General features: G+C 49.4%; 1 protein-coding gene across 2 annotated transcripts in view; it reads left to right on the top strand.

Annotated features, from left to right (window-relative positions):
- Abcc12 (ATP binding cassette subfamily C member 12) overlaps nt 1-13,600 on the top strand; it is a 76,743-nt gene that overhangs the window by 35,189 nt on the left and 27,954 nt on the right. For both annotated transcript variants that reach the window (XM_059264501.1, XM_059264502.1), the window contains exons 11-17: nt 2,762-2,833; nt 5,123-5,247; nt 7,594-7,666; nt 9,189-9,392; nt 12,525-12,659; nt 12,775-12,850; nt 12,945-13,013. In XM_059264501.1, coding sequence (XP_059120484.1) covers nt 2,762-2,833; nt 5,123-5,247; nt 7,594-7,666; nt 9,189-9,392; nt 12,525-12,659; nt 12,775-12,850; nt 12,945-13,013 — 754 coding nt within the window. The remainder of the gene's footprint in view (nt 1-2,761; nt 2,834-5,122; nt 5,248-7,593; nt 7,667-9,188; nt 9,393-12,524; nt 12,660-12,774; nt 12,851-12,944; nt 13,014-13,600) is intronic.

Below are 13,600 nucleotides of genomic sequence, written 5' to 3'. Positions count from 1 at the left end.
GCTAAAGACTGGCCCCGCTTGCAGCTAACAGAACCATCTGCCACACACTCCCTGGAAATGGTATCTAATGTTTGGTGGGCTCAGTGCCGTGGAGCTCAAGTTTCAGTTGTGTTTTGCTCCAGTGAAACCACTGCTTTCTTGTAGCTGCTCCCTGCCTCTGGGGGCAGCACCCACATTTCTTCAGGCAGCTCAGAAAACTGGTATCATCTAAGGGAGCTGTTTTTCAGTCCTCTAATTGCTTTGCTCCACACTATCTTTGCTATACAGAAATGTCTGGATTTGTGCATCTGTAGTCATCTTTGGGCCTCCAGCTCACAAAAAACGACATGGAGACTTATTATTAATTATGAAAGCTTGACCTTAGCTTAAGCTTGTCCCACTAGCTCTTATATCTTAAGTTGACCCATTTATTTTAATCTACGTTCTGTCGTGTGGCTCGTTACCTCATATCTCCATACTGCCCATGCTGATTCCTCCATGTCTGGCTGGTGACTCCACCTTCGTCTTCCCAGAGTTCTCTGTCTGCCAGGAAGTCCCACCTATACCTATTGCCTAGTTATTGGCCATCCAGTCTTTTTATTACACCAACCACAGCAATACAGCTTCACAATATGCATCAAAGGCATGGGCAGCATTTTGTGAGATAGTTCCAGGCTCTAGCCACTTACAGCTACTTTACCTTGGGCAGATTGCCTCAGCTCCCGAAGAGCCTCTCTTTTTGCCTGTTCACTTCACAAGGTGGTTTGTGAGAACAGAGAAACTACATACAAAATGCTTAGCTCGTGGTAAGCTTCAACTGCTATTAGCAACCGCTGCTCTTTTCCCTTTAACAACCACAGCTAACTTAAGTGTTGCCCTTAGAAGTTCTAAATTCAGGCTGTCTGAGTTTCTCCAAATTTAGCTCCATGATTCTATTAGATGCTGCCCCCCAGGATGAGATCAGGGTATGCTATTCAGAGTCATAGCCTTAGCCTCGAGCCCACGCCTGGTGCAAGGTTCTTAATAACATTTGAGGAATGAGAAATAAATAACGAGACTCCCAGAAGATGCAGGCCTCCTGGGATTCATTCTGAAGAAAAGAATGGGCCTAGGAGGTTCTTACCTGGCCCCACGGAATGACCAGGACTCAGTGGAGGCTTATAGGGAGCCTCTCTGAAGCTGGTCCTTACCAAGTCTCTATAAGTAGCCTCATCATCTTGAAGTGCTACTGTGACTGAAGGGGTCAGCCTCACATACTTGCAGCTTTGACACTGCGGCTTCCCTGGGGCAGTGATTCCATCTGTCCTGATTGTGGTTTATTCCCAGTACCTAGTATGGTGTGTGACATTCCATAAAGATGAGTCAAAGAAGTTATTGATGAGAGGCAGCAAGCCTCCTGCTAGGTATGGCGAAGGTGATGAGCATATCTAATCTAGCCTGGGGTGGAAAAGGAGTCATATTTGGATCCATACTGAATGCATCTCTGTTCTAAAGGGTTGCAGCAGGTCTATTTACAAATGTTCTAGAATGTTCCCCATGCCACCTCTGTTTAAACACAGAAGCAGACAGGCTATCTGCCTCTCTCCCTCTGGGGTTACCCCAGAGGCCTATGTGACCCATGCCTCACCTCTTTCAGGCATCACTCAAGGTCACTTATGGCAAGTGCTGTCCTGGCCCATGTGCCTGGGACCTCTGAGTGTACTTGTCCACCTTCCACCCACAGAGTCCGAGACTGACAGGTAGTGAAGGGATGTTGGAGTATCGTACAAACTGTGTTCACTTTCTCAGCGTTTCCCACCAGCCCAGGGCTTCATTTGTCTTCTGGATGGGCTAACTTAACAGAACGTGGTTTATGGGTGTTGTTCTTTACCTGAATCACCCCGTTCTCTCTGGTGCTACCTGCACCTCCCAAACAAGGTGCTCTCACTCCAGTTCTCACACAGCATGTGTTTCTGGGCCAGCACAAGTGAATCATCAGCTATCTAGTTGATTGTCCCTGTACCTCCATCTCCACCCACTCCTTGCCCTGTCTATGATACGTGTTTGACGATCTCCACATTTCAGTTGTCCTTCTGTCCATCTCCAGCTAAAACACAATCTCTGTAGGGGTCAACACAAGATTCACCCGTTGTGTTCATCTTCTGGGTGGCTAGGGTTTCCCAGGGATCTCGAATGAGCCTCCGTGGTAACCCCGGAGTCAGGGTGACTGCCGGTGCTCAGAACAATGCTTGGTGCATCACAGGTACTCAGCGACAATTTGATGACCGAGTTGACACATGTACAGCTATAAAGTCATTCTGTGGAAATAGTGAAAAAACTTGGAGTTCTAAATTGAGTTGTTATAATAAAAGATTGCTTTTAAAAATGACTTCTGAAATCACTCAGCTCTCTATTTCAAAGACATCCCCTGTCCCCCTGAGCCATATCCCCCTTTACCTGTCATTAGACTCATTTCCTCGGTCTCTGGGCACAGGACAACCCTTGTATCCAGGGCCTGTGTCTCCTAAACTGGCACAAGGCTGTTTTACATCAATGTGTGAACAGGATTTCCAGATTTCCAGAAGCCCTCTGGGTACTCTGCTTGCTGCATGAGGGAGGGCTCTTAATTAAAACTCACATCTCTGCATCCTTCCAAGCTGTGCATAGACTTGGGGGCTGAGGCTGCAACTGCCACCTTGTAGAGGTGACAGTAGCCTCTTGTCCTGCCTGACCTGGTAAGCATAGAGCTCAAGCCCCCCTGACAATGTGGGGGAGTAACTGTCTTATCTCTTTTCTCTGACAGGGGAAGGTCTTAGGAATATGCGGGAATGTTGGAAGTGGGAAGAGTTCCCTTATCTCAGCTCTCCTAGGACAGGTAAGTGTGTGGGGAGAGCTGGAAAGACCACATGACAGGAGAGGGACTGAGGGACTTAAGCAGCCTGGAGACCAGTGGTCAGGTTTGGCTGCGCACGGTTGATGTGAATGTTGTTGATGATTCCCTTGGGTTGATGCATTTGGCAGCTCCATGCCTGGCTAGACAAGATTTTCCCACATCTTTGGGTTTACCTCCCGAGGACAGGAGTTAAACACTGATTGCTTCTTTGCCTTCAGCTCCGTGTTGGTCCAAATAAGTGATGGATCATTAAATCTGTGGCTTCTCCCATGGCTGTCCTGCTTTATAAAATCCGGAAAAGCAGCCTGGTGGAGAATGAAGGAACTGGAGGGACTCATGGCAACTTTTGATGAATTTTTGACTGTTTTCCCAAACCCCAAGTCCTGCCTGGGAGCCTCGAGGAAGGGCGAGTGAATGAATGCTCAGAGGCAGCAATGTGACCCCTGTTGCTCTGAACACTTTGGATAGGAAGAGGGACGTTCGTAGATCTTGACCTGCTTCTGCCCCTTCGAGCTGTGAGACCCTAAGTAGGTGGTAAGGCGACAAACTATAGTCACAGGTGGCCTTCGTGTTGCCGTGTTTTACAAGCTTCACCCTAAACGAATAAGACATGTTTTGAGGAGGTTGGGGAGTTAACTCTTCTTTCTGCCTACTGTTGTCCCTAAAAGGAAGACTGGTTGAGCTGAGGGTGCCTCCTACTGTTGAAAGAATTTGGGGGAACCTCTGAAGGGATAAAGAAACGAGGCTTAGTAGGGCCCCACCAGAATAGGGAGTGAGTCTTATAAGTGCCAATGTGAATGACTTCTTCGGCCTCCCTTGACTTTCTGTAGGGAGAGTGACTGTGACTACCCTTCCTGGAGATGAGGGAGGGCCAGGGTCTGGTAGGCTCTGGCCCATATGTGTGTGTGCTTCTGTGAGGACCCTAGAGTCAGTGGCATGCTGGAAGTCAGCCCCACTCTCCACCTATGAGCATAGCTCTTCCAACAATGTAGGAGATGACCCAGGCTATGCTCAAACTTCCTGCATTGGGAAGTCCATTCGTTCACAGCCAGTTCCTTTTTGCAGTGTGTTGATAGCTATTGGAAGGAAACTTGCCTCCTTTTAATATCTACTCCCTGATTTATCCCTCGGGATCATCTCAGAGAGAAAATAGAGCCCATCTCCTGTGCACCGGTGAGGGAATCAGGTGCTCTCCCATGACCAGGGGAGAGGCAGAGTTTGTCTTCCTGGTATGTTCACCATTTCCCTTTGGACAAAGACACTGACCTCTCTGGACCGCGTCATCTACAAAATGGCCAAGGAGAGCTGCGGCGAGGGTTAGCAAAGGGAGTGTACATGCCAGCCAGAGCTGAGTCCTCAAGACCAATCACAGTGTCAGCTGGCTCAGCACAGCGCCTGGAAGGCACCTACTATTTCTAGAACTGCTCTTGCTAATAATATCATCTCTTTTTCAAGGCTAACTCCAGGCCCCTTCAAGCAGTCCCAAGGTTTTCAAAATAGCACTGCATCATGTGACACTTTCCCTGCTCAGCCACACTGCCACCACCACCACCATCATCCCCAAGTGTCATGCTTTCCCTACAAATCCCCTCTATGGATAGGGTTGGCTATTTATCCCCACTACTGTCTACCATTCTCTATCAGAAGCACACTTAGTAGGGTCAGCTTAAATGCCTATACATACTCAGTGTCACAAACTGGGTCTTACATGTTTGTTAATTGGATTGCTCAATGTTATCAAGGTCCCAAAGTTCCACATGAAACTGGGTTTCCCACTCTTTTTGAAAAAAAAAATAGAAGAGGAAGAAGAAGAGTTCTGGCTCCATAAGGCCTGAATTCTTGCACGGTTACAACTGTGCAACTCTGTCAGAGCTACTTCTTTGAAGTGGGGCATACCAGAGCCTCCACCCCAGGAGCAGAGTCTATGCTCTGCTCCCTGGAACCTGGCTAGGGAGAGTTGGATCCACTCAGTACACCTGGAGAAAGGGCGGGGGGTGGGGGGCTTGTTACTCATCATTAAGGCATCTTGTTGTAGTTGGCCCAGGGTTGAGGTAAGTGCAGCCTGTATCCTCCAATTGGCAGAAGGACTCATTATTTCCTCTTCCCTAAATTTCCTGCCTAGCCTTGCAAGTGTCTCACCTAGAGACCCTTGAGTGCATGGTTGGACTTACCTGTCAACTCCTTTATATCCACGTGACTAATGCTCATACAATAAGAGGGTGGCATTTGGGAGTATGCCTCCTGAAGGTTCTCTGGTTACTGTTGCTCTAGATGCAGTTGCAGAAAGGGGTCGTGGCTGTCAATGGACCTTTGGCTTATGTTTCTCAGCAAGCGTGGATCTTTCATGGAAATGTGAGGGAGAACATACTGTTTGGAGAGAAGTACAATCACCAAAGGTATTATTAACTTGGGTTGTATCTGGCACTGTGGTAGTTGGCCCACCCTGCTTCAGATGCTGAGGCCACTAAGAATGGTTACAAACTGGGTATCTTTAGTGAGTTCTGATGAAACATTCATGGGATCCACCCAGGAGCTGGGTTTTCTTTTCTGACCCAGGAGTTCAGGAGAAGCATGCTCTTCTGCAGACCTGCGACCACATGGCACTTCAAGAAGAGTACTAGTTGTCTCTTCAGTCCCAGGGCAGAGTACCATATGCTCTGAGGTTCTCCATAGCAGGACATATGTTGTCTGACTGGAGAAAAATGAGTCTTGCAATTTTGATTTAGGCTAAGTAACTAAAACTTTGCTTGGGATCATGAGCAGAAGGCATGCAATTAGTCAGTCCTGACATGATTAATTCACATGGGCACTATCAAGGCATATTGTTGTTAGTGTTCTCAAATGGTCTAATGAAATAAAATCAAACTTCTGGTTATAAATCTTTGATATGTGTTGGGTCATTATCTTTAAGCTCTGGGGAGTAATGCCTTCTTAGGTTTACTTGCCTTAGATGAGTCCCATCACAACTTCTTTAGGGAGACACAGGTATTATATATCATTTCACGGATGGGAAACCTGAAGTCCAGAGAGGTGAGCCCACGAAGCTAGAGGTTGGACCTGTGCCCTAGGTTCCAGCATCACTTGCTTCCATCGAAGCTGCCTGACAGCGGGGTCACTCAAAAACATCCTCAAACACCACAGAACCGAAGTAGGAAGAGTTGGGCTTAGGAATCCAGTCATGGCCTGGCCTTCTCTTATTATCTGAGCTCACAAACTCCATACCCTACGGGCTGGCATTGGCCAGCAAGTGTGTTCCCAGCAGGAAGCCTGTAGCTTTCTCCTCTTCCCCTGGTTGTGATGTCCTCAACAGAAGGCTCACATATGACAGGAAGTTCCTATCAGTGGTGGGAGTCCACGGCATGAGCCAAACAGTTCTGCTCAGTGTCTCATGGCCGCACACCCTTCTGCCGATACCTACGTCATCCCTCCCTGGAATGCCTTTTCTTTCCACAGAAGCAGGCTGGAAGGACAGTTACTTAATTTATCCATAAGGAGGTGAAGACAGCAAATATTAACCAAATGCCTGCCGTGTGCAGAGCACCCTAAGGAACAGCTATCTCCTCAGGTGCTTGTATGAGTTACTTTAGCATTGTGTGACAGATGGCCTCACAGAAGCAACTGAATGGAGGAAAGACCTATTTTGGCTCATGGTTCCAGAAAGTTTCAGTCCACCAAGAAAAGGAAGGAACGCTCTGTTTGTGGCGGTGGGGATATATGGCAAAGGTGGTCATCAGTTAATAATGTAGTTACCCACCACCCTTAGAAGACGCTTGCAGCTTGCCAGTGGGACATAAGTTTCCGGCTCAGTGTGGGGTCCAGCAGCTGCTTGGACGGCTCACAAATGAGAATGTCACTAGGAATGCCAGGACTTCACAGAAGTGGCCAGATTCTGAGGCTATGGATCTCTGTGGTGCCTCGGGGACAGTTCTGTTCACCGTGGGTATGCCTGGAGTTGAGATTCAGAGAAAGTGGAAGCAGTGGACTGTCAGCTTCTCCCCTACCACAGGACCTCACACCCCACTAGACTGTGTGGTGCCAGAAGCCCCAAGAGCTGGCATTCTACTGGGGCCTGAGTGGGACTGTGCCCAGGAGGATGAGGTATTTGCCCAGCAGCTAGGCTGTGCAGACCTAGCTAACTCCTCCTAAGTCTGAACTCCAAGGCTCGAGAATGGATGTTACTGAGGAACACAACAGCCCCAGAAAGCCCTGGAAGCCCCAGAGCCAGGGTCCATTTCCACTTTTCCTCTTTCCCGGGAAGTGACATCTTTTGTGCCTGATTTTCTCCAACATGGTAGGCCTGATGGTCGACAGAGTAGCTTTATGGAGCAGGAGGAGTCCATCAGGGATGTCAGGGCTGGCGTCTGTAATGGAGTAGGCTCTGTGCTGCTCCACCACATACACCCCCTCTTCCATTCATCAACAGCTTCAGTCCACATCTTGTTTCCCTTCTCTGACTCAAGGAGCCATGATAGCCGTTGGCACCCCCAGGATTTCATAGACGGTGGTGGCATTTTCCCTGCACAACAGGAACCCTGTAAATGGAGGGATCAACCCTGAGTCAAGGAGAGACCCTAGGGGTTGAGGAGACACTGCCCTTGGGATAAGGCAACTTGCCTGAGAGCCTTGAGTATAGCAGCAGCAAGATCCTTGCCTTGTCCCCTCGACAACAGTGGTTCCTTCAGGAGCAGCCCAGGCCGCAGTGCTGGATGCCGGTCTTACCATTCTGATCTCTATACCCACAGGTATCAGCACACAGTTCATGTCTGTGGTCTCCAGAAGGACTTGAACAGCCTTCCTTATGGAGACCTGACTGAGGTGAGCAGAACTGAGTCCCATTTGCCCAGTTGACCCTGGATCTATATCTACATGTCCCAGAGGCAGAAAGTCCCAAGGAAATACTGGCAAAGTTCAGTTTCTGCCTATCAAGAATTCTTCTTTGGGGTCCCCCAAGGGGAGGTGGACCCGAACCTGCTTGCATTTGACTCATCACAGTTGCTTCCACAGCCCACTTCTAACCTTTCCATCATTTCAGGAAGGGCTCCTGAACAACTGCTTCCTAAACTCAAGGTCCAGCTCTTCCTCAAATCAGTGGTCCAGAGTGCTCCCCAATACATGGGAGTCTCAGGGCTCCTTCTTGCTCCCTGGCTCTGTGCAGCCCAGGAGTGCTGAGTCACCTTCACACCTTGCCCCTAGGCTGCGGGTCCAAAGTGATGGCTTGGCCTTAGGTTTGAGCCTGCTGACTCAGGCGACTAAGAGCCCTTGTGCCACCCTCCTCTCTCCCCCCAGGACATCATAGGACATCATGCCTCTAGGACAAGCTTTCCCACAGTGCCAGCTCAGAGAACCTGCTCTTCTAGTCTCTCAGTCTGCCTGTCAGGAGTGACTGGCCTTTCCGAATGCTCGTGTGGCTCTGGCTTCCCTTTCCAAGCTGTATTTCTGCACCCTTGGCAGCCAGCTAAGGTGTCCAGCCACCTCCTAGCCTTTCAGGATCTAGCCCAGCTCCACTGAGGAAGACTCTGGAGCCCCACAGGTGGCAGCAGTTCTCCACCAAGTGCGGCAATGCATGCTTCTTGGTTAGCACTTGGGGAATATGTCAACTGCTGTTCTTGTGTGTCTAGTGCCCCCTTCTGAAATGTGAGCTCCTGATTCACAGGCCACTTTTCTTTCTCAGCACCCAGCACTCAGCACCCAGCACCCAGTACCCAGCACCCAGCAGCTAGCTCAGTAGCTGGACATCTGAGTACAGTGGGATTCACTCTGGGCACAGGAGGATGGGATTACCAGAAAAAACATAGCCTAGGCTTTTCATCTTGCAAGAAATGCCTACTGAGCATCTAACCCATGCCTCAGATCAGGGGCTGGGCCTTAGAGATTTGATAGTGAGCAGGGCAGGACAGCACGTGTCTTGTCTTCATAGCACACACAGTAGCATACAAGGAAATGAACAGAGAGGTCCCTGGTCCATCTCCCAGGTACTTTCCCTCTTTCCCTATCCATTCTTCTAAAGTTCCCTGCTTAAAAAAAACTCCTGTGTGCTATCAGTCAATGTACAGTGGACTGTGCACCAGGAAGCAGGAGTCATGCAGTAGACACCTCGTTCTCAGAGTCAGAAAGAGCTGTGCCCAGTTGGCACTGTGATTCAGTGAGTGAGGGGGATGGGAGTTCTTCCAATCACCACTGTCTAGTGTGAGAGGTTGGAGATGCTTGTGTGCCGAGATAATCAGCCAGTATGTCTTCTCCCTGAGTCCCTGGGAATTTTTGGAAGCTCCTGGTATACAAGAAGTATAGGGTGGCAGGTGGACTTAATGATGGACTATGCCATTATCCCTGTCTACAGATTGGAGAGCGGGGTGTCAACCTCTCTGGGGGACAGAGGCAGAGGATCAGCCTTGCCCGTGCTGTGTACGCCAACCGTCAACTCTACCTGCTGGACGACCCGCTCTCAGCTGTGGATGCCCATGTGGGGAAGCATGTCTTTGAGGAGTGCATTAAGAAGGCACTCAAGGGAAAGACTGTTGTCCTGGTTACCCACCAGTTGCAGGTGACAGGGACATGGAGGGTTCATGAGGTCTTGGGATGAGTGCAGCGCTTGATGTTCACAGAGACTCCTAATCTGCCTGAACATGCCTTTCCCACCTGAAACTAGCCTTGCCTGGACAGGGCATGGAGAGGGCAGGAAATGGAGGAGATGTTGGTGAGTCCTGCAGCCACCTGGGTTTCCAGCCACCCCTGCCTGCTTTTCTCTGTGTACGAGCTCTGTTGGCCCAGTCTTTGGAGTCAGTGGACCTTTCCTCCACCACAGAGTAGATTCTCCAGGATCAGTTGGCTCTGAGAGCTGGGCCATTGGTGCCAAGGAAATGGGGAGCCAGGTGGAGGCAATGCAGGGCCCACCCTTTCTCCAGTGGGGCCTGAATGGGTCTGAGGTCAAAGGTTCTTTGTCAGGGCATCATAGAAGCTCAGCTTTCTTTCCTCACCCAGAAAGGTGTGGGCTCCTGTGATGAGGGTCCCAAGTGCCCCAGTAAAAGCTCTGGAAACCAGGACTAGGGGCCCAATGATGGGGACGGATGTCAGGGGAAAATGGAGAATTTGCCTGCATGGTCATAGGCCTTGTTGCCTCTGACCTACGTACAGGTTCTGAATATTTGATGGGAATAGAGGACTCCCATCAGATAAGCCAGGGTTCTTCTCTCATGCTGTCTCTCTCTCTACGCTCTCTACGGCAAGTCCCAGAGATCTGCTGTGTGTACAAATGTGCACGTGAGTGTGCATGCTCGTGTGTGAGTGCCCCAATGTTGGACGCATCCCGCAGGCATTGGGAGATGGCTCACAGTGGCCTAGGTGCAGAAGCCCTGTCCTCTTGTCCAGCAGGCCTGGTCTGGGAGCAGGAGGCAGGTCTTATTGCTTTTCAGTGAAGGGGAGGTTGAACTGGTAAAGGTGTGAGGGTTAAGAAGTAAGTAAGGTTGCCGTAGCTAGAGGACCCTGCAGTCAGTATGTTGGGACCTTCTGGCTGAGGCTAGGTGGACCATCCTGAAGAGGGAGGGGCTTTTCAAGGACCCAGAAAACCCAGCTGTCCTGGAGCCTCCCCAGAATAAGCTTTAAGTGCTGCAAGCTGCAAAAATACATGAAGCACTCAAATTTTGCACATGTGGGTGTCTGGTTTCTTCAGCAGGTGTGCTACCACTCTAGTAAACATTGAGTCAGGCTAGTTGGACAAGAACTCCTAGGTCCTCTGCAGGCCAGGGCCAAGGTAGAGGAGAAGGCTGCCTGGGTTCAGTCTAGAAATGATTTCTGGCCTAGCCAGAGTTGTAAGTGTGACTACCATAGTTCTGGCTTGTGAATATTGTCTCTGGCAACAGCCTGCCTTGGGAAGACTGTCTTCCTGAGGAGCCCTGGGTCCTGGAGGATGAGGTTTTTGTCTTGACAGGTGTGAGATGGAGCTGTCCCTCCACGAGCCCTCATGGAGGGTAAATAATAGCCACCTTTGACACTCACTCGCCAGTGGTATGGCCTTAGACAAGCTAGTATTTTGCCAGATTCTCCAGCAACATACCTTGCCAAGGTCATTTTAGTTCCCTTTTTTGCTTGTTGGAGAACAAAGAGGCCACCAGGTGGCACCATAATCTCTGCGCTCTTCATCCCATTCTTTGTGGGGGAGGGGAGGAAGCCTCAAACCGCAGCCCTGGGGCCTTCCAGAACATTTCTTAGCTGCTTTGACCTCAGATGCTTTGGAGTAGCTGGTCAAGACAGTCACTCATTTGTTTGCGTGAGGAAACAAAGCAAGGCCAGCCGTCAGCCGCTGGTAATACTCAGGGCTCAGCTTCCTAAGCGTTTGCTGAACGTGGCTACGCAAAGCTACCTGGTATCACTAGAGTGAGCTGAGGGCTTGCTGGCAGGAGGGACCTTTGCTGGGCTTTTCCAAGTCTGGGCTATGAACCACATACAGGCAGAGAAACCTGTAGATTGTCACAGGTCCTAAGTGCTTCCTTTTCTTATCTGGAAAATCAATGACTTAGCCAAGCTGCTTGTTTTCTTGAGCTGGGGGCTGCAGGAGGTCGAGATATTGATAAGATGTGAGATGAGGTTGTGAAACGTTAGAGGATGATGTATGAAGTGCAAGTTTGTCTCTCGGGAAAGATTCTGTCAGAAGGTGTCTGGCGCTAAGAGCCAGGGGCCTGCTTGGGCTGCCTGGGATAGGGGACACATAGAGCCTAGAACTATCCAAGCTGCTGGATCTGCTCTGGTTGAAGCATTTGGGTACTACCTAACCCATCAGGTGTCTAGCCATCAATGGCAGCCCCTGCTTCCAGGATTCAACTCAAGTGCAGCCGGGTGGGATTTGGCCTTGAATGGAGTGGAAGTTCAAAACGGGGACTCTGGCCCTGGCTTCTTTAGGTGGAACTGTTGCCAGTCTTACAGCAGCTTGCCTGCCTCTAGGAAGGGGCTTTCTGCCCTTTGATGGGTAGATCCAATTGGGAAGAGCTCTTTCTTCCTCCAAAATAAAAGAGAGTCCCTCTTAGCAGAATTCTTTAACCACAGGACTGACATGGACTTGAAGGGTCTCAAAATCAGAAAAGCAGAAGTGCTTTGGATAAAATGGGGTGTGTAATATTGTTCATATAGTTACTGTACTGTTAAAGCTGGTGGGGGTGTGGCCTGTGACCTGGTTTCTAGCCCCTGGGTTCTGTGAGGTGGAGCTCCTGGCAAGGCTGAGATCATATTTCTTATCTTTACCAAACCATGGCCTCTATAATGGTCAATCAGATTTCTTAGTAGGGTCACTTATTCAGAGACAAGAAGCAAAGGAAGGTTCAGTTGCTTCATTGTGGCAGCCGGAGTCCAGCTTTTGTACTCCAGAGACTGGGGACCAGCTCAGTGGTTCTCAACTGGGGGCCCCTGGGGCATTTGGCATTGCTTGCAGACATTTTTGCTTGTCACAGCTAGGGAAAGGCATTCTCCTGGTGGGTAGAGATCAGGAAGACTGTGAAATAACCTGCAGTGCACAGGAGAGCCCCCAAAGACAAGGAACTATGTGCCCTCTAATGCCAATCGTGCCAGGACTGAGAACCCCAGTAACTCATTGCACCTGGGAGAACTGCCTGGGTGTTTGGCATGCAGTCCTTCGGCTCTTACTGAGACAGTGTCATCGTTGTGGGTCCCTGTGCTGTCCCTGCAGTTCCTGGAGTCTTGTGATGAGGTCATTTTGTTGGAAGATGGAGAGATTTGTGAAAAGGGCACCCACAAGGAGTTGATGGAGGAGAGGGGGCGCTATGCAAAGCTGATTCACAACCTCCGGGGATTGCAATTCAAGGTAACTGTGTGCCTGCCTACCCTGCTGAGTGGGATTTAAGAGCCTTGCCTCATGACTTCCGGCCTGGGAGAAGTCTGTCACTGCATTTTCAGAAGTAATTTCATTTTCTCTCCAGGATCCGGAGCACATTTACAATGCAGCCATGGTGGAGACCCTGAAGGAGAGCCCAGCTCAGAGAGACGAGGACGCTGGTACAGTCAGATGCCAGTCCCCTCCCTCACTGCCCCTGGATCCTGAGTGGATACAGACCTTTTCATTTATTCATTATGCAATTTCTCATCCTAGTCTTGGCTTCAGGTGATGAGAAAGATGAAGGAAAAGAACCTGAAATGGAAGAATTTGTAGATACAAAAGGTATTTAGCATCCTTTCCCACAGTTGTGTACCCTGGAGTGCATGCTGGGCATCCGCTTTTGGGAGAGAAGAAGGGGAACACAATGGCTTTTGCTCTGAGAAGTTCCAGCTGTGGTAACTTGTAGTGTGAGCTTGTGTGCTGGGTAATCAGCATCATCGGCTTGATTAGATTGTGAAGCCTCTTGAAGATTAGTAAAGGCCATTCCTGGGTTCTTTCTGAGGACACTCCCAGAGACAGTTGCCTACAAGGAAAAACCTACCCTAAATGATGGCAGCATTTATTTTATATAAATATAAAATACAATATAAAATATAATGTAAATATAAAATACAATCTGTTCAATCCATGTCATGTTACTTGTATGTACATGTTTTCGGAGCTGGCCCTTTGGATATTGGTGTGCTCTTGCCTGGGAAGACAGGCACTCCTTGTTGCTATTCTTTGTATAGAGTTGAGCTTTCCCCTTCCATGACAGCAGGTCTGTTGGTGCCATCCTTGTTCAAGTCATGAAACTGGACACTCTCAAAACCTTAGTTTCTTAGTCTACAAAGCAGGGAAAGAGTAGAATCGACTTCGGAGAGTCTTGC

The sequence above is a fragment of the Peromyscus eremicus genome, chromosome 5, assembly GCF_949786415.1.
Source record: "Peromyscus eremicus chromosome 5, PerEre_H2_v1, whole genome shotgun sequence".
In the NCBI taxonomy this organism is placed as follows: domain Eukaryota; kingdom Metazoa; phylum Chordata; class Mammalia; order Rodentia; family Cricetidae; genus Peromyscus; species Peromyscus eremicus.
The sequence above is the reverse complement of the archived record's forward strand: the minus strand, read 5'-3'. Positions and strand labels throughout refer to the sequence as shown.